We start from the raw sequence: 22,700 nt of genomic DNA, 5'->3' as shown, positions 1-22,700 counted from the left end.
GTTGTTTTCCTATATGTCTTTATGTCACAATTCACAACTGATTTGATCGGTCATGAAAATTCAATATCATTTTTCACGTAGACCGCACTTGAATGATTAGTCACATTGTTGACCTATCTGGTTTTCGTCACAGATGACACCTAGTTTGATAGGTCATGACAACTCAATTTTGCTTTTGACGTAGACTGCACTTATATGATCAATCACGTCATTTTCATGTCTAGTTTTCTTCACAAATCTCACCTGTTCAGATCAAGTGAATTTTTATGGTTTCTAGTTTATTGCACATGTATCATTTCACGAGAGTTATGAGCACAAAACTCAACTCAAGTGATAATGCATTGACTACCTTATTCCCTTTGCCACTCTTATAGATGTTCTCATAATCATATCTAATCAATTCAGTGAGCCATTTATGTTGCATTATCCTTTGCTCTAGTGCATACTTCCAACTTAAGCGATCAATGATTCTCTTAAAGTGCTTTCTTATCAACTAGGGTCTCCACTTTTGTACAACTATAACAACAACTAGCATCTCTTTTTTATATGAAGAAATGACAAGATTTTTGGGTGATTGAGCCTTAATTATGTAGGTTATGGTCTTGCCTTCTTGTAATAACACTGTTTTTTCCTCATTCCTAAATGTATCACACTTTAACCTAAGGCTTTTAAGAAAGTTTGACATAACCAACATAGGAGCAATACAGATGATGGTTTTGAGAACCCAAAATAATACATATTTATTTCATGTTTTATAAAAAGTGTTCTTAATGGAATTATTTTAATGATAAGGTCATGTCAAACTTTATCCTAAAGCATATCATTGAGACAATAGCATGAGTGCTGACATATTAGTAGATACACGCAAAAGTTAACATTGATTGAGTATAATCAAACCATAAAATGAAAGTATGTCCATTTAATTTAATGGACAATCATCAGTATTAGTATTATGAACTCATGATCAATTATCCTCACAATGGCCTACATAATTACCATTGATTCGATAATATATGATCATGCCCAGAGTATATTGTCACCGATTATGGTTAAAGAAGTGGACCATTTATCAGGCACTAAATATACATGATAGTATAATTATGAACAGATCAGATTGTTCAGTGCGTAACCCTGAGTTTTTTATGACAATACCATAATAATTTAACTTCATGACGTAGGCACCATGACAATTATTAGATAATGACCCATGAATATATATTAATTATCATACTTTAATCTTTTTGTTATTAGGGTTATAATCAATAAGGAACTAGTTAAATTATCATTCGAAGCATCGGAATTACTATTAACCCATAATCTGATCATGGTAACATAATAACATAAGCCTTATATGGTGAACATATAAATTCTAATAACTGTTACCCACTATCAAAATATATCAGTTAAGAATTGATAACCCAACATAAATGGCTCCTAAAACTAACATTATATTTCAAACCATAATCTGACCAGAATCAATGACCTACTCAATGTTATCAATGGATCAGTATAGTTTCAATAACTTTTTGCACAACTTTATGACCCATTATTTGCACCCATTCATGACACCTTGTGGATATCACATAATTACCATGTTTGGATTACCTCTATAAATAAAAGGTTTTGGGTTCATAAAGTTTAAAAATATAGATCACATGCATAACTAAACATAATTTGTTGACATGCATATTTATTGCAAAATAATCACCCAAATTCATATACCCTCCAATTGAGTTCATGGCAACAAATTAATTTGGAAATGATTTGATAGATCCTTAAAAATTGAGTGTCATAATTATGTATTGATAGGATAACTTATTTATATGAATAGCACATATAATAAAGTTTAATAATATTATAATAAATATCAAACTTAAATAATGATACATATAGGGTATAATCAACGTTTAGGAATATAGTATAAAGCATAATGAAATAACTATAACTTCCGTTCTTCCTCCTCCCCCATAATATATCTGCATCTGTATGATATGGAGTTATTAGAAATGACTCCATAGTTTTTGGAAAAGTTTGTCTTGGAAAAAACCCGAGTCTTGGTTTAGGGATCAGGTTACATGTTGGGAAGGTACCTCTAAAAGGTAGCACCCCTCTAAGCCCTACAAAGGTTTCTATTGACTAAGTTGAGGGAATTGGGGCAATTAATTGGTTAATTGAGGGTACCTAAGTAGACTAAGGTGACTTCAAAAAATAGCATGCTAAACAAGAAAACCAATTACAAATCATAAAGAAGATTTAGGGTACATACCTGGACCGCTTCTTAAGCGCTATTACAAGACATCAAAGTTAGTTCAAACAGTATAGGGCTAACTCTAGGTTTGAGAATCCTACTGATTTCCCTAGAAGGATTGCAATTTGGATGCATAAGAGCTAGTTGGTAATATTATGATTCTAATATTTAAAATGACCTTTATAGGGTGCTAACCCACGAAATCGAAAACCAATAATGGCTTAGAAAGAGTAATGGTGCTCTTCCTTGTGCTCTTTCATGCATTGTATGTGTCTCACCATTATAAAATCAATTATTTTCTCGGCATCTAAACAAAACACAAAATGGGTGTTGTAGTTCTCATCCAATTCTTGAAAAATGACAAAGATCATGCCTTGATGCATGCCACAGGGTTATTAAAATATACATAAGTTATGGAAATAAAATATACAGCTTATCATGGAGACTATAGCATGGTGCATCAAACCCTATACATAATCCTAAAATAATACATATTTATTACTTAGTAGTTATTCTAAATAGATTAGTTATATTGTATACATTATGCTGGATGTATTGATTTATATTATATGGAAATTATACAACTATGTATATAAAGGATAAATAATATGATGCAAAGCATTCTACTTTTCTCATTGGCAATTACATATTATAACATATCATAATATGTTATTTTTAAATGATACCCTGGATAATCATATAAGACCAGATTATGTATATTTTGGGTATATTCTATAGCCATCAATCATATAGGATTGTATATTTTCCATTGATTTTGTCTGCCATAAGTAGGATTGAAATTTTGAGATTTGTAATTATCTTGTCTAGTAAAATTGCATTGAAAACCACCTTGTCCTCCATTAAACTTTTTATGGGACTATTGATTGTTAGAAATCTTCGCCATATTTACTTGATTTGTTGAATCAAGCTCCTTAGAATGTTTTTCAATCCTGTTTTCTTGTGCTAACAACAATGATTCAATCTTCGCAACTGTATACAAATCATTTCTTGAATTCACCGAAACAACAAACGTATTGTACTCATAAGACAATCCATCAAAGATTGCATCTATATGATCTTTGGTTGTAACAACATATCCAATAGAAGCTAGACGATCAATTAGGGATTTAATCTTTAATAGATAATCATTTACTGATAGATCACCTTTCTTTGTGTTCTAGAACCTAGTCTTGAAATGAGATATCTAAGCTTTGGTTTGTGAGGCAAAGAACACCTCAAGAGTTTTCCAGATCTGACGTGAAGTGTCACACCCAACCATTCGCATAAGCATCGCTTCTGTCATTAAAGAGAGTAGCCATGAACAGAGCAGTCGATCTTGTTGTTTCCAGTTAAGATACTCTGGATTTATCTTCCCTTGAACATGATCTCCAACCGTAAGAAACCTTTCTGGTGGATTTTCATTTTCTAGAATAAATTTTTGCAGTTTGTGAGCTCATATTGCAACTCCAACTTGCTATTTCTAGAGAGGAAAATTGATATCATCTAATTTGATTGACAATGAGCATGCAAATACAATTGGAACAAATTTTGCCATGGAAGGAGAGCTCTCCAACGAAGAAGAAAATGAATTCTCTCCAGCCATTTAGAATGACTTTGATACCATATTAGAATTGATAAAATGGGTATTTCATGTTGATGAGAAAACAGAGTTTACAACTTAAATGACCCTCTCTATATCTAACTACTTCTAACAATGTATAACTAACAGGTAAATAGTAGGGATGGCAATGGGGCGGGTTCGGGAAGGGTCGCCCCCATCCCAACCCCGCCCCGTTTATTCGAAACAATTCTCATCCCTATCCCGTTTAACTTTTTTTTTTAATTTTATTTTAATTTTTTAAAAAAATTACTTTGAAAAATTTTAATTATATTAAAATAAATATATTTTATAAATAATTAAATTATTATATTTTTTTATAACTTATTTTATTAAAAATATTTTATTATTATCTATATATTAAAAATAGTAAAATAAAAAATAAATTAAATTAATTTTAAATTTTAATTTTATATATAATCGAGGTGGGGAGGGGCGGGGTGGGACAATACCCGAACCCACTCCGGGTTTTTAAAAAAATTTCCAAACCCGTCTCAAACCCATTTATTAAAATTAAACCCCGTCTCATTAGGGGTGGGGCGGGGCAGGTACCCGAAAAGACCCGCCCCATTATCATCCCTAGTAAACGGTGTGTAACTAATTTTATAACTAGATAACTATAACCTCTTATCTCTTCAATGATTATTTTTCTTATTTTGTGTACCTAAGAGTCATTACTAAGCTTTATTTGAAATGCCCCAGGTGTTAGTTTTATTTTATTTTCTTATTTTTATTTTGAGCTAGGAACACATTTTCTGATATATTGGGATGTAATTTTTTTAAACTATGGGTGTTCAAGGAAGTTTCCCCTATTGGCAAATTTCAACGAGGGTTCTTCAATGAACTTGCCACTGCATGCATGACGTCGGCACTGGATCATATTACAGCTTGCTTTTGATATTAGTCCAAATTTTTCTGCGATGTTTCTGTGAAGGAATTTCCCCACTGGATGTCGGCAATGGAAATCTTACAGCTAGCTTTGGATGCATGCTTTGATTTCCAACAAATGTCCGACGTGCCCAACTCTAATTCTATGTTTTTCCTAGAAAAACGGCACAAGTGGTTCTGCATCTCACTTCTCTTCTTGCCCATTTCATAGCACCGGCCGCGAAAACTCTTGTGCGGCCTCATATCATCATCATGGTAGTTTAATTATTTAATTCTTGCTTATTTCCAGGAAGATGTAGTGTACGCGTGATCAGAAGTTTGGACATGAGAGATCTGTTCATGATATCTATTTTCAAAGGCGGATCTTGAAGGAACTTCCCACTTGCCGCCAATGGATATCTTCACGGCTTTGAATGTTCAGATTCCCAGGCTTTTAATTTTGTCCGCATATGGCAGTGATTTGAGAATTTTTCAATTTGTAAGAGAAAAATTTTCTTTTAGAGATACGTAGCTGGCATTACACGGCAACTAATGCTATTGCTCTCCCTTCATATTTCACTCTGGAAATTTCCCGGGAACCAAACACAACTGACTTAGCAATTTGATTAATTGAATTTCATCAGTATTTCTTGAGGCAAATTATATATACCTTTGAAAACTTCCAAACGTCAATATTAACCAACTCAAACGTATGTTCATCGAAATGGGTAATCACTTTCCCAGAAAAGATTAAAAAATTGCCGGAGTTTGGTTCTTCGTGGGATGGGAAGATGATTATGCTCATGGAGCTCTCAGGAAATTGCCCACCGATAGAGATATTATTGCCTGGTTCGAGGGCTTCCTTGAAAATATTGACACCCCCGGCTTCCATGAAGACTTCTTAAGCTAGATTATATAATCCTTACCTCAGTATATGGATCTGCAGAGAGTATATATAGCCTACCTTCACAACCACTCTCAACAAGCCCCATAAACGTGCTCAGCTCTCACACAATCCACCATCGATCCTTCTTTGTCCCGAAAACATGTATTCCTTGAGAGTTGACACACTCGTGAGTAGTGCAAAAATGGTGTTCCTTCTGGTTTTGATCCTTACAGGTCTTGCATCTTTCTCAGCTGCAAGGACTTTGGGAGAGAAGCCGAAGGAGAGTGCTAATGTAGCGTCCACACTTCCAAATCAAAATGGTCCAGTACCGCCAACCAAGCCTTCTTCCTGCAGTTACACCCCCAGCCCGCCTGCCCCTGGCCACTGCCACAACCATGGATGAACTTCAATTTGCTGGGGGAGGAGGAAGAACGGAAATTATATTTATTTCGATGTTAACTTTGGAAGAATATGTTTTAGATTTGATTAGATGTTGAAGTACAAATATTTTTTTATTTCTATATCTAATCAACTCTCTAAGATATATTCTTCAAAATTTATTAAGGAAATTATATGTTAGTTATTGTATGATTATCTTGACATAATTAGCTGATTGTATAGGAGCATAATTAGCCTTATATTTCTGATTCTGTAGCTATAATTTAGGAGAAGATTAGATCAAATATGTGTATATATATACTACATTCTGTTAATGAGAAAAGTATCCAATTTGAAGCCAATCTCTTTATTCTTGTTATGGTATCAGAGCAAAAACAACAAACCACCATGGCTGGCAGTCAGAAGGCTTCTGGATCAGAAAACAAGACCATCGATCCTTCACATCCCCTCTATATTCATCATTCAGATCAACCAGGCCATGTTTTGGTGCCCATCAAATTAAATGGGGTCAACTATCAATCATGGAGCAAAGCAGATATTCATGCCCTTACTGCCAAGAAGAAGATCGGCTTCGTCGATGGGACAGTTGAAGAACCATCACAGGAAGATGAACCCTTTATGTTTGAACAGTGGAATCAATGCAACAGCATGATACTTTCTTGGCTAACTCATGCTGTTGAATCGGACATTGCTGAAGGAATTATCCATGCTAAAACAGCACGCGAAGTGTGGGTTGATTTACGCGACCAGTTTTCTCAAAAGAATGCTCCAGCGGTTTTTCAAATACAGAAATCAATCGCCATCATGTCGCAAGGAACGATGACAGTAGCTGCATATTTTACAAAGATCAAAGCCTTATGGGACGAGCTTGAGACATACCGTTCCCCGCTGACCTGCAACCAACGGCAAGCACATCTCGAGCAAAGGGAGGAAGACCGTCTTATGCAATTTCTAATGGGTTTGAATGAGTCATATAAGGTAGTGAGATCCAATATTTTGATGATGTCGCCATTGCCCAATGTCCGTCAAGCATACTCTTTAATTGTCCAGGAAGAGATGCAACGACAATTTTCTTTTGAGCCAACCGAGAATTTCTCAATAGCTGCCGCAGTCCCGGGAAAAGGAGGTAATCCAAGACAGAAAATGTGTGACCATTGTAACAGATCCGGACATACCATAGATGAATGTCGGACTCTTAAATTTCACTGTAAGTTCTGTGATAAAAGAGGTCACACGGAGGATAGATGCCGACTGAAAAATGGGAGCAATAACAAAGCGGGACAATTCCGAGGACAACGTCCTTTTGGTCGTGGGAATCAGCCCTCAGCAAACGCGACAGAATCCCAGGAAATGTCTTATTCGACTTCTTCTAGTACAGTCCAGGGGTTCACTACAGAACAAATACAACAGTTGGCTCAAGCAATTCGTGCATTAAATCACAGTAATTCCGGTAATATTGACGCATATGCAAATGCTGCAGGTTTGATTCCATCAACTCTTGTGTCTGTTAATTCTAGTAGTACAAGTTCTTGGATTTTGGATACAGGTGCCACGGATCACATCGTTTCCCACATGTCTCTTTTCACTGATCTCAAACCTTCTAATGTCACAACTGTTAATTTACCAAATGGTGCAGCATCACCAATAACACACACTGGCACCCTTATTTTTTATTCCTAATTGACCCTTAAAGATGTTTTATGTGTCCCATCCTTTAACTTGAATTTAATTTCGGCTAGCAAACTCGCAAAAGATCAAAATTGCTGCATCATATTCTTTCCTGACTATTGTATTTTGCAGGACTTGGTTTCGGGGAAGATGATTGGCTCGGGTAAACAGCGTGGTGGTCTATACTACATGCATCCATCAACAAATAAATCGGTTGTCTTTCATGTTTCTCAACCGTCTGACTTATGGCATTTACACCTGGGTCATCCCTCTTTTTCTCGTTTTAAATTATTATCACATTTGCTTCCAGATATTCATAAAGAATTAGGAAATCATTGTCCAATTTGCCCACAGGCTAAGCAGACACGCTTGCCCTTTCCCAAAAGTTCAATAACTACAAAATTTCCTTTTTCTCTTTTACATTGTGATGTCTGGGGTCCTCACAAAATTCCTGCACATACTGGTTCACGTTATTTCCTTACAATTGTTGACGATTTTTCTCGTTGCACATGGATTTTCCTTATGCATCATAAGTCAGAAACACAATCTTTGTTAACTAATTTTGTGCAATTCGTCAAAACTCAATTCCACACAGATGTTCAAACGGTAAGAGTGGATAATGGCACAGAATTTATTCCTATTCTCATCTTTCTTCAAAATAAAGGAATCGAACTTCAAACCTCTTGCATTTACACTCCGCAACAAAATGGAGTTGTAGAACGCAAACATCGACACATTTCAAATGTTGCCCATTCTCTCATGTTTCAATCAAATGTCCCACTTGAGTTTTGGGGGGAATGTGTTTTAACAGCCATTTATCTGATAAATCGCATTCCGACTCCATTGCTCTCAAACAAATCACCATTCGAGGTCTTATATAATCGACCTCCTTCACTCACACATTTGCGAGTTTTTGGTTGTGAATGCTATGTGACCAATGTTCACCCCAAACAGAAATTTGACCCTCGGGGATCTATTTGTGTTTTTTTGGGGTATCCACATGGAAAAAAAGGCTATAAAGTACTCGATTTGCAAACACAAAAAATATCAGTCAGCCGAGATGTATTCTTTCGGGAAAATATTTTTCCTTTCCATTCTAGTTCTTCTCAATCTCAACCACATTCACCTTCTCTTCCTTTACCACTTCCCATTTCTTTCGATTCCACACCTCAGCCGATATCTCTTCCTCGTTTTTCTCCAAGTTCCACTCCTCCCTTGTCGCATCACAATCCTGTATCATCTCCACATTCCTCTAATACTGATGTTCCCGAACTTTTATCCCCAGAATCAGTTGCGTCACCCTTACCTTCTACTCCATCTCCTTCTTCGCTTTCTTCCCCACCTTCCATGCCCTCAGTACCCTCCAACACGTCCGCCCCTTCCCCCACCCATGAACCCCCTCTTCGACGTTCCACTCGTCATATTTAGCCTCCTGCCTGGCACCACGACTATGCCATGTCTGCCCAGCTTAATCATTCTTCCACGCAATCAAGTTCTCGTCAAGGTACAAGGTATCCCCTCTCTTCTCACCTTTCTTTTTTTCGTTTTTCACCCCATCATCGTGCTTTTTTAGCTCTTTTGACAGCCCAAACCGAACCTTCATTCTTTGAACAAGCTGACTGTGATCCACGTTGGCGCCAAGCCATGTCCACCGAACTTCAGGCTCTAGAACGAAACAACACTTGGGAGATGGTCCCTCTTCCTCTGGGACACAAACCCATTGGCTGTCGCTGGGTGTACAAGATCAAATACCATTATGATGGAACCATTGAACGCTATAAAGCCCGTTTGGTTGCCAAGGGCTACACACAGGTCGCCGGTATCGACTATCAGGAAACCTTTTCTCCAACTGCCAAACTCACCACTCTTCGTTGTTTGCTGACTGTCGCAGCTTCCAGAAATTGGTACATCCATCAGCTTGATGTGCACAACGCATTCCTTCATGGCAATTTACAAGAAGAGGTTTATATGACTCCACCTCCTGGTCTTCGCCGACAGGGGGAGAATCTGGTATGTCGGCTTCGCAAATCTATTTACGGTTTGAAACAGGCATCACGTAATTGGTTCTCAACTTTTACAGCTACTGTTAAGTCTGCGGGTTACATACAATCCAAAGCAGATTATTCACTTTTTACTAAATCCCAAGGTAACAAGTTCACTGCTATTCTCATTTATGTTGATGATATCCTGTTGACTGGTAATGATTTGCATGAAATCAAGATGCTCAAGACTCATATGCTCAAGTGTTTTTTTATTAAAGACCTCGGTGAATTGAAATATTTTTTGGGTATAGAATTCTCTCGCTCTAAAAAGGGAATCTTTATGTCTCAAAGAAAATATGCATTAGATATTTTGCAAGACACAGGATTGATAGGAGTGAAGCCCGAAAAATTTCCGATGGAGCAAAACTTGAAATTGACTGATGAAGATGGCGAGTTACTTCATGATCCAAGTAGGTATCGGAGACTGGTTGGCAGATTAATATACTTGACTGTAACCAGGCCTGACATAGTGTATTCAGTACGTACACTAAGTCAATTCATGAACACACCTCGGAAGCCACACTGGGAAGCAGCATTACGGGTCCTCCAATATATTAAAGGATCACCAGGTCAAGGTCTTTTTCTTCCATCTGAAAATAATTTAACACTCAGCGCATTTTGCGATTCAGATTAGGGAGGATGTCGTATGTCAAGACGTTCCGTTTCTGGTTATTGTGTTTTCCTCGGATCATCACTCATCTCTTGGAAATCAAAAAAACAAACGAATGTTTCACGTTCGTCAGCAGAAGCAGAGTACAGAGCAATGGCGAATACTTGCCTGGAATTGACTTGGTTGAGGTACATACTTAAAGATTTGAAGGTTGAATTGGATAAACCAGCACCATTGTTTTGTGATAATCAAGCAGCTTTATATATTGCGGCTAATCCAGTCTTTCACGAACGTACTAAACACATTGAGATTGATTGTCATATAGTTCAAGAAAAACTTCAAGCTGGGGTAATTCGTCCGTGTTATGTTTCTACAAAGATGCAGTTGGCGGACGTTTTTACAAAGGCACTTGGCAGGGAGCAGTTCGAATTTTTGTGCACCAAGTTGGGAGTTCTTGATTTGCACTCTCCAACTTGAGGGGGAGTATTAAGGAAATTATATGTTAGTTATTGTATGATTATCTTGACATAATTAGCTGATTGTATAGGAGCATAATTAGCCTTATATTTCTGATTCTGTAGCTATAATTTAGGAGAAGATTAGATCAAATATGTGTATATATATACTACATTCTGTTAATGAGAAAAGTATCCAATTTGAAGCCAATCTCTTTATTCTTGTTAAAATTTAATGTGAAAATAACTTACGAGATATTTTGGGTTTCAATTCTTAATTCTGTATTTCTTCTTTTCAACAAATCTGCTTTGTTGTAACTTCAGATTGTAAATCAGTTATGCTACTTACACAATTTGGAATATATATGAAATTCATGGTTTGTTTGTGTTCCTTGCCTGTGAACAAACAATAAAACAAGTTGTTCAATCTTATGTATTTTCTCTTTGGTAAATTAAAACTGCACTTCCCCTCTGAAATGGGTTCTAGTTCCCCATTGTAGCATCGAATGATGAAAATATCAGGATATATCGGCAATATATCATCGATATATCACATATCAAATAAAATGTATATGATCTATAGGTAAGATATATCGACCGATGTAAATATTGGATTTTATTAGGAAATGTTGATGATATATTAATGATTTCCAATAAATTGACGACATAATAAAATATTCGGTCCTGGATGGAAAAAAATTGTTGAAATTTGGATGATATATCAACGGTATATCAGCAAAAACTCGGTGAAATATTGGTGATGTCTAATGCCCAAACTTTTAATTTTTTTTTTAACGGGCTAATGTTGAATCAACTCAACCAATCTATATATGATGACTTTTAAATTTTCTCTAATAGTTCAAAAGAAAGATGAAACCCAATGACTTCATGGATGTAATTTTTAAATTTAATACACTGAGCTAAAGGTAGAATAAGACCCAACATGCCCATTTATTGTGGCTTATGTTTTAAAACAGATTTGCTTAATTTAAGAAAATTTTATGAGATTAATGAGCTGAATCATAATTTTAAAGTAGGATATTTTGAACTTTAATAAATAAAAAAAAAAGAATATGGGAAAGGGGAAAATAAATCATGCATTTTTTTCATTTTTAGGTATCTTATGACACAAAAAATAATAATAATAAATAAATAAGACAAGACTTTTGCAATGGTAATAAAAATTTTATTCATGGTAAAAAAATTATATTTAGCCACGTAATATATTTGAAACAAATAAATTTTAATATCTTGTATTCATAATAAAAATAAATAAATTTAATTATACTATCAATTTGTGATTTGTGATAAATAATTTCTATAAACTCTTATGACAAATTTTTAATCATGGCAAATAATTTTTATTGAATAAGTTTAGCATTCAAGCCATGCACAACAAAGAAACTGAGCATAGGAAATTCATTCAATCAATACCCATCCTTAAACCTTTTCCATGAAAACCCCTCACCATGTATCCCACTATGCTCCAAATGAATTATAAAATCCAATTGTAGAAAACTTTGAAATCGTGAGGGGAAAAGAGTATATGAAACGGTTAATGGTAAAGGAGTGGTGTGTGCGCGCTTGGAAGTGGAAAAAAAAAATGCTTTTTCACTATTCGCTTCGTTTCCCATTCCAAATCATATCTATTTCTACAGTGAAGAAGAGACTATGGGGACCAACGAATTTGAAATTCATTCTAATATTCTGATCTGATGAAAACAAAATGATTCAAACTAGAGGTAAAGATTAGATTATTATCTCTTTTTCTTTTTCCCTTTTTTTGTGCTCTATTTGGTTATAGAGAAAAATGAAGGAAGACAGAGAAATTTTGATCTTACATTTTATGTAGGTTTGGTTTTCTCATAAATGAAAAAGCTCCAAAGCTACATTATTGTATTAGGTTTAGCTTTGTGGAAATTTTTTTACTTGAACCCAAATTTTGATTTCTTTTTTTATTTTCAATCAAACAAGAGGAATTTAAAGAGAAGACAAGGCTTGAAGAAACCTTAAAGTAAAATTGGTTCATTTTTTCTTTTTTTCAAAAACTAGTGTGGAGTTTTCTTGAGAAAATGTCGATTTCCCACTCGAAGATTGGAGTTGGCCCTTGGTTCAATAAGAAGATCCTCTATCCTCTTCTCCAAATGCTCCACAAGTCACTCAAGATAATTTGAAGAAAAAATCCTCAAAATTTAAGTAATCAATCAATTGGATCAAATTACCTTTGTAATTCAAACTCATTTCTTTAATTCACCATGGATATTGCCTCTAGATCCTTTTTCCTCCAAGAAAAACGAGATTTAGCCACTCATGCTTGGAGATTTGGTCTCACAAGACATGTTTGGCTTGTGAGAAAATGAAGGAAAATAGAGAATTCTATTAAGAGGGAAAATATAGAAAATTCTACAATAAAAAATGTCTTAAAAGTCCTTTAATGAGAAATTAAAGTTTCTATTTGTAGGCCAAGGTCAAGTGGACACTTGACATCATCTAAGAGATTTTCTAGAAGTTTCTCCATTCAGCAATTTGGAGTTTATCAGCAAAATAACCATTTTGCATGAAGAAAACCAATTTTGCATGGTTGTGCGAAATCAATGGAGTAATAGCAACTTCATTAGCTTCCTAGACCATTTTGCATGACTATGCGAAATCAACTTGTAAATTCTTCTTAATCTACAATACAAATCCCTCTTTTGGCCCATTTCGCACAGTGATGCGAAATTTTTGCATGATCATGTGAAATCGCATCATATGGTTTTTAAGCTCCTCTTTGTTACTTCCTTCATTTTTCTCTTTTGACTCCACTTTAACTACTTTCAATTGACTCCAAATCCCAATCCAATTACGTTCCTTCTTCCTCAAAAGTTTATTTGTCATCTTCAATTTCATTTCTTTCTTTTGACACTCAATGCATCAATATTCACCTTAAAATAACTCTAAAACTTTACAAAAATCATTAATATCTCTTGCAAGGGCAACATGTATTAATTGGGTATGTTAGGCATAATTACTACTCAAAAAGTATGAAATTAATGATAATTATTATTTAAAATGTGTTATTTTTTAGTAGTAATCATAAGTCATCTCTCCAATTAAGAGGTAGTGCACTATAGCTTTAGATAGATTGCCTAAATCTATGAACCAACTATGAACAACTCATCAATTTGAAATGAATCTATAATTTGAATCTTTCATGCAACTCTTAATACACTAAGTCATGTGTAATGGATGTGATACATACTTAAATGCTCAAATAAACATTAATGTAATTAGGGATAAAATAGTGAAAACTAAATACTTATTTATTACATCATGTCATGTTTTTAAGGGTTATGTCTCAATAGGTGACACAATAAAAAAAATCCAAGGAACCACCAAAAGGGTAAACACATTAAGATGAAGTATATTTTGTTTCATGAGATAGTTCAAAAAGGTAATATGACTATGGAGCAGATTCTTTTTGCAACACCCATTTTGCTTTTAGGGCGAGCGGGGGATTGTTAGGATATAACCCTTCAAAGCGGTGATATGATGTAACATTTAATTTCATAATATATGATATCAACTTTCTTTTCTATTCTATTTGCACTAATTGTTATATTTAAGAATTTAAGTCTAATAAGTTGTATTGTATGTGACTTGAGTACATTATGAGCTACATGAAAGATTCAAATCTTGGATTTATTACAAGTTGATAAATTAGTTCATGGACTTGGGAAGTCCAATAGATTGGTTGGAAAACTTGTCTTGACAATTGGAATGAGTTTCTCATAGGGAGTGTTCTAGTGTATATGGTTATATATCAAACAACATTGATGAAGACTCATAATTAAATGACTACTAGGTTGTCATGATTACTTCAAGCTACTATGTTACCAAGTTTTGAACCTAGAGAGAACATTACGCTAGTATTAAGGTCATTAGTCACTTTAACCTGTAAGAGAAATACTAGAGTGATTACACATTCCCTATCGATTAGGTAACTAATGATTTAGGCAAGTGATAATAAGTATTTTTAATAAAGGTACCATAATATCTCACGAGTTTGATATAATATGCCCCCTTGAATAATCCTTAAGACTTATGATCATGAAATCTATGGTCATAACAATCCCTTTAGTGGAATTTGACATGTCATTTATGAATGAAGGGATAAAGATAGAGAACAACGAAGGGATCGCCTAAATAGGCTAAGAGATAGACTCTTTTTACCATGGGAGTAGGAGTAGGCTTAACTTGATCCATATAGGCTTTGTGGAGGATCTCAGTGATGTATTTTTGTTGAGATAAAAGAACACCCTAAAAAGTGAAAGTGAGTTCAAGCCTAAAGAAATAGGGCGCAGTCCCAAGATCTTTCAAGGCAAATAAGGCTTGAAGTTGCATGATGAAGTGCTACACCTAAGTAGAAGAGCTCTTAGTGACAAGAATATCATCCATATAAATAAAGTTTTAGAGAGAGTGGCTACCTTCAAACTTTAGGAAGAGAAAAATATCAACTTTGGAGAAGTGAAATCCAAGTTGATGAAACAAAAAGTGGATGCATTGAATCCAAGCCCTAAGGCCTGCTGGAGTCTATACAAAGTGCGATGGAGTTTGCATACCCAATTAGGATGAGAAATGTCAATAAAATGAAATAAATGTATTATTTTGGGTTCATATGAAATTTTATTACTAAGCTATAATCATGACTGAAAGTGATTGAACTCGTGACCATTATTATTAACAAGAAAATCTAACCTAGAGTAGTATTCAAAGAGTATCATATAAATTCAATTTTGGTTTATTACTCGCATGTCATAAAAACATTTTATGAAGCCAACGACATTAACACATAGGAATTGACTGTGGTCTTCCAGGAGCCCTTAGATGTATATTTTAGGGTTGTTCATGACAGACTATTTATCCCTTCTCCATACCCGATCAATTTTATCCAACCTAGAGTCTTTAATGTCAACCACTACCTTGATCTGTTCATAAGATCTAAAGCTCTAAGCTCATAACTTGGAGTTAGTCATGTCATCCATAGCCTTGAGTTGTTGAGAGCATCTAGTGTTTTGAGCTCACGACCCGGAGACATTCATTTCATCCACAGCCTTGAGCTTTTTATAGCATCTAGAGCCCTGAGATCACAACTCTGAGTCATTCATGTATTCCATAGCCTTGATATGTTCATAGCATCTAGATGCTTGAGCTCAGGAAGTAGAATCATTCATATTATCCACAACCCTAAGTAATTCATAGCATCTAGAGGATTGAACTCATGGGATCTTAAGTCGTTCATATCATCCACAACTCTGAGTTGTTCACAGCATCCATAACCCTTTATCTCTTATGGATATGATCATTCATTATGTATAATATTATCCTGACTAGGTTATGGACCCATCCCACTTGCTCATGAATATCTCTTATGGACAAAAAGCTCACTAAAAGAAAGAGCCTAGCATTAATCAAACATTTGGCTTCTTAATATAAGTAAAATTGTTCATATCCAAATATCGAATCAGGATCCCATGAGCTCAAGTCTCTAGATGTTATGAACCACTAAGGGTTATAGATGATTTGAATGATTCTGCATCATGAGCCTAAGCTCTTAGATTCTATGAACTCCTTAGTGTTACGGATGACATGAACGAAACGATAGTAATTATGTAATGCTAGTAACTGATAACAATAACGAAAATATTTTAAAATTATTAAATTATTTTATTTATATTATTTACAGTGCTTATAATGTCTTTGGATGCTATGAACAACTCAGGGTTGTAGATGATATCAATGACTCGTGATCCTGTGACCTCTATAGTAAAATGTTGGTAGTCAAGGATATCATTATCTATATAAAGCTTGGTTGAAGGAATATATTTTAAATAACAAGGAAATGTCAAGGATAACCATTGATGCTATGAATGATTATACTAGATGCGGTCTTAGGCAGTAAACCCGTGAAACACAGGATAATGTTTGTTAATGCAATATTCCTAAACTACATTGTATATTATCAACTTACAATAATTATCATGCAATATAAGACAGGATAAGTTGATAAAATGGATATTATTATAGTTATCCCTAATAATAAATTGCATAAGCTATGGATATGGATTTGCATATTCCATTACATTGTTGAAATTATTAATGTATAGCAAATCATTAATTTTAGGGTTAGTGCCTAACACTAGATGCTTATAATAATATTATACGTATATCAATCTTATACTGTATTAACCCTACGCTATATAAGGTGATTATAACCACAATATACACATTAATATCCGGATAATTCTTATACTGGTAGGGAAATAGAAACGAATTCATCTTGCTTTTATTGGGTACTGAATATCATTATTGAGGAAATGGGTAGCAAAATAATATTCAAATAAGGTTATTTTGTAACATAATTTTTATTCCATGAGGCTTTGAGCATTAGATAACTCGTTTATATCCAAATTGCACGTATACTATGTTATAAATATCCATGTTAGTACATTTTATAAAAAGCATTCTACATAGTTGGTACCCTTTATTTATATTTTACACATATCCATAATTATTATGGGTATACGTATTGAATTCACACTATCATGAGCCGGCAGGGATTAACCTAAAATATTTTTAACCGATTTTAATATTTTAAAATATGTTTTAAAAATAATTTTTATGTCTAGTTTATTATTTTTAATCATTTTATATGTTTATATAATTATTTTTTAAAAACAAGTCTCAGAAAAGTGAAAACAATAGAAAAAAAACAAAAAATTTGAAAACATCTTATTTTAAAAACAAATAAACAATAAAAAATAGTTTTTGGTTATCAAATATATCTTCTTATTATTTATTTATTTTTGTATAATAAAAAACTGTTATCGAAATAATCGCCAAACGGCCCCAGGTCTTTTTATCTTTTTATAATTGGGTTGACTCTCAATGCTACCCTTTCTTCCCTGAAAATTCTGGCGACGTCCTTCCTCAGTTCCTCCCACCTTCTTCCCTACATACCTCCCTTAACTGTTCTCAAGAGATAGCTTAAATGCTAAGCCACCCCTGCCTCATAGCCTGAAGAGAAATCAAGCTTCAAAATCTCTTCGTAGTTTTGACACAAAAAGGAGGGTAAAAAACAACCATGACTTCCACAAACACCCAAATCATCTCTTGTTCTCCTCCTCCTCCTTCTTCCTCTTCTAAATTCACTCATCAATTCGCTTATATAAAATTGAATAAATATAAAAATAAAAATAAATTAAAAGTCTATTCAATATCAACCACCGTGTCAACACTAAATATGAAAAAATAAAAATAGAAGAAAATAAAACTAAAAGCCATTATTCCTTGTAGATGGAATTTCGCTTTATTTCTTTTTTATTTTCTTCTTCTTAGATACTTTGTCACATTGGATTCTTTTATAATTTTTTTTTTAAAATTAAGAAATGTAGTATTAAAAAGAGTTGCATCTTGAGATTTAGTAACAATACTTACAAATTTTAATAAGGATATAAGTTTAGAAAAAAAATTGTTTTTGTTATAAATGCATTCAATACGGTGGTAGATGACAACTTTCTTTCCATTTCTCCTCATCCATGTGCCCTGTTTATTACCTTTGGACTATGGTTCTTGGAAAGCTTGAAAGAAAATATAAAGAAAATAGAAATAAAAAATAAAATGAATGAAAATTTAAAATAGATTTAAAATCGATAAATCATTTTAATATATTATTTCAATTTTTATTTATTTATTTAACTCTCACTAATAATAAAAAGGAAACGTAATATATATTTTTTAATTAATTTAATTTTTATTCAAGATAATTAGTGAGAGGCTTCCTAAAATTCTAATTTCATATGATAAGATGATGAGGTGGTTTAATAAGAAATATTATAGTGCTAATTAAGAGTATACATATCAAACACTTCCTGAATAAGGAAATTTTTTTCACTTAAAGTGATCTACATGCATCTTTATTTTCTACTTTTAAACTTCTTGCTGACAAAGTGATACTCCTTATTGTAGTTTTATAGATATAGATAACTAAAAGAAAAAGAAATATTAGAATATTATTATGCTCAAACCAACTTTATCAAAAATGAAATAGAAAAATTACTGGAGTATAACCTTAATAACTTTATAGAGAACAAAGAAAGAGTTTAAAAAATATTTTAATTTAAGATAATAAAAATTATGGTTTATTTTTGTATTTTTTATTACAATTAAATTAGAAAATATTAGAATTTTTTATTATTTTAATAATTTTTTAGATTGAAATGATATAGATTATATCACATTAATTATTTCTTTCATATTTATAAAAAGTTAAAATCAGTTTGTTTTAGTCATTATAAAAAAATAAGGGTGTGGACCCCGCATTTCGGCTCATGCGTTTTCCACTCGATGGCGAGCTCGAATTTTGTTTGAAAAATTGATTTTTATTTGATTATGAAAACTGACTTGGAGTCGCCACTTATTTTTGTTTTATTTTTAAAAGGGTAAACAAAATAAGAAAGAAAAACCCTAAGTGTGACTCCTTATTTTGGAAAAGGCGGTTTGCGAAAAACCGGATCTGGTTCGGAGGTCAGGTTACTTATCGGGAAGGTACGGTACAGACCGTAGCACCCCTTTAAGTCCCTAAAGTCGGGTCTCTACTAATAAAATGAAGCTGACGTGGCAATTGATGAGTAAATCAATGAATATCCTGAATGATCAAGCACACTTAAAAATCGAGACATGTATAGACAACGATTAGAGAGAAAATGAGTACATACCCGGGCTACGAGCCACCATGTGCTATCAATAGAGAGGGTTAGTACACCATATAGGGCACAAAACATATCACATGCATCACTAAACAGAGATTAAAATTGTTCGAAGGAAAACTGGATTTTTGAAATTCATTTGAGAATCGGAATCTTAGAGATTATTTGAAAATTGGATTCTTAAGAATTAAATGTAAGAATGAGAACCTTTAGAAATTAAATTTGAAAGAAAATTGGGATTTTGAAGAATTATTTGAAAGTTCGGGATTGTTAAGAAAGATTAAGTTACGAAAATTGGGATTATGGGAGTTAAATTTTTTTTAAGGGATCAGAATCGTAAGTTATTTGGGATGTAGAAATTATGAAAGTTGATGTATAAAAAAACGAAGATCTTAGAAATCATTTGATGGCAGAATTTATAGAAGTAATAAATAAGGTGATAATGATAATGATAATAATAAGTAGCAGAGTAAATACGGGAATTAGAGCATGGGAAACTGAAGATTAAGTTCGGAGATAGGACAATTGGATTTTCAAATAGCTACATTTAGAAATCGGAATTTTGAAGAATTAGACTTTAATGATTGAAATTTTTGAGAGAAATAAATGGGTAAGTATGGAATAATGTTATTAATTAATCAAAACGATATTTGGACGGATGAATAGCGAATAGTGGGGTCTGTGAGATTAAAAATTGAATTGGAAAATTGGATTTTTTTGACGAAAGTGATATTTGAACGGATGAAGGTGGATAGTGAGATTCTGAAAATTGAGTTGGGAAGTCGGATCTTTGAACAAATGGACTCTAATCATTGGAATTTTTAGAAGAAAGAAATAAGCAAACGTGAAATTTATAACAATGATAACAAAGATGATATTTGAATGAATGAAAATGGATGGCGGAATTTTTGAGTCTCAAGGTTAAATATGAAAATCCGGTTTCAAAGAATTGAATTTTAATGACTGAAATAAATAAATAAGCACGGAATGATGATACTAACTAACAAAAATAATGTCTAAACGAATAAAAAGGAGAATAGTGGAATTTTTCTAATTGGGAATTTGAATTAGGGCGTTGGATTTTTAAAGGATATGACTTTGAATAAATAAGTAGGTAGGGGATTATAATACTAATTAACGAGAATAATATTTAAGCGAACAAAGATGGATAGTATAATTTTTGGGATTTTAGTTTTGATTAAGGCATGGGACTTTCGGAAGATTGGACTTTGAAGAGACATGGAATAATGATTCTAATTGATGAGGATAAAATTTAGACGAACTATAGAATTTTTAGGATTTGAAAATTTGAGTTAAGACAAGAGATTTTTGAAGAACTAGATTTTAAATAAATAGACGAATATGAGATAATAATCCTAATTGAGGAAAATATGATTTAAACAAGTATCTGGAGAAACTAAATTAAAACAGGGGTTTTTGAAGGATTAGATTTTAAATAACTAAATAAACATGGGATAATAATTCGATTTATGAAAATAAGATTTAAACAAGCATCTGAAGAATTAAATTAAAACTTAGGATTTTTGAAGGATTGGCATAGATAGATAGGAGAATATAGGATAATAATTCTAGTTGATAAATATGAGATTTGAAAGAGTATTTGAGGAATTAAATTAAAACATGTGATTTTTTTGATAGATTGGACTTTGAATAAATAATAATACGGGATAATGATTTGATTTATGAAAATATGATTTAAACAAATATTTTGAAGAATTAGAATTAGGTTTTAACGAATGAGATTTAAAATATGATGAATAGATACATACGGAATAATAATAATAATTAATAATCATAATGTTTAAGTTGGTGAAGTTGAATAGTATAAATTTTGAGATGAAAATATAATCAGTAATTTGTCAATAAGTTTGAGCTAACTAAATTAGTGAAGATAAAATAAAAATAAAATAAATAAATAAATAAATAAATAAAAGGAAAATGGAAATGCATGAGTAAATTAATAGCTTACTAAAACTAAAGTTTTAAAACTAACAATTGTTAAGACATGAGGTAGCTATATGGGCTCACTTACCATGGACCTAGGCTATGAGAGTGGCAATCACAAAGAGCAATGGGGCCTTCCATCATCAACTTTGGGCATGAGCCCCAACTCAAGCCCGCATTCGTGCCATGGACAAGCCCAAAGCATCACCAACACAGCCCATTTGTTAAAGAGAACAGTGTCCTCTATCAATATGCTCGGACTGGGATGGCTCACGTTGTAATGCCCAATTATTCCCCAGAATCACACCTGCACGTTAGACGGCTGAAGATCCTTGGGATCTGTGATGCCGTGCCGTTGAGCCTCAACAACGTCTCATGATAGGTGTCACACTCCTCCACAATCATCCCCATGGAGCTCCCGGCTTCCGCTACGTGCTCGTGGTGCACCGTCTTCGATCTGTTCACCTCACCACAGCCATACGACACCGGAATCCACAGCCCTGATCCTACTCCAATCAAGCTCACGTCCAGAATATCGTCCACTGCTCGAATCTCCTGATACGCCACCAGTCTCGCGAACACCTCCGCCACGATATGGTACAGCCCGTCGCCCTTCTGCACAGCGCACACCAGTCGATGGTTCGAGGTTCTGGTTCCGTTCGAGCAGCGGCGGCGGAAGAGGATGATGACCTTATCCTTTGCGGCTATGCTTTGGCGCGGTGAGGTCGAGGTCGGAAAGGAATTAGTGCCGAGTAGAGTTCGAAGGTGTTTGACGTCAAAGAGGGTCTGGATGGCGGATAGAGTAGTGGTGCTGGGGGAGATGCAGCTGATGAGAACGCTGCGAGTGGCGGATCTGGTGATGGAGACACGGGTGAAGGCTGCCTGAACTATGGGCACAATGGTGAGCAAGGAGATGAAGAATAGGGCGAGAAGCATGGTAGTAGAACCCATGGTCGGGGGTAGGTGTTAATGGAAAACGGGCATAGTATGGGTATGGTGATAATATGGAGAAAGAAAAGGTGATGGGGGAAAAGGAAAATCTGGAAGCCGGGTCTTGAAGAGAGGTGATATATATAGACACTATGGGAGAAGTGGAGGATAAGAGGGCGAAGACGACCGTGCACATAAAGCTCCATGCACGGGAGCGGGGGAATTTCAGGGTATTAAAAAAAATGAATTCTGGGCAGAGCATTGG

General features: G+C 34.0%; 1 protein-coding gene across 1 annotated transcript; it reads right to left on the bottom strand.

Moving 5' to 3' along the window:
- Window positions 1-21,793: 21,793 nt before the first annotated feature.
- Window positions 21,794-22,456, bottom strand: LOC117933404 (lysM domain-containing GPI-anchored protein 2-like). Its single transcript, XM_034854765.1, has one exon. The coding sequence runs from the start codon at window positions 22,454-22,456 to the stop codon at window positions 21,794-21,796; it is 663 nt and encodes a 220-aa protein (XP_034710656.1).
- Window positions 22,457-22,700: the final 244 nt, after the last annotated feature.

The sequence above is a fragment of the Vitis riparia genome, chromosome 16, assembly GCF_004353265.1.
Source record: "Vitis riparia cultivar Riparia Gloire de Montpellier isolate 1030 chromosome 16, EGFV_Vit.rip_1.0, whole genome shotgun sequence".
In the NCBI taxonomy this organism is placed as follows: domain Eukaryota; kingdom Viridiplantae; phylum Streptophyta; class Magnoliopsida; order Vitales; family Vitaceae; genus Vitis; species Vitis riparia.
Note: the sequence above shows the minus strand (reverse complement) of the source record. Positions and strands in the feature narration are given on the sequence as shown.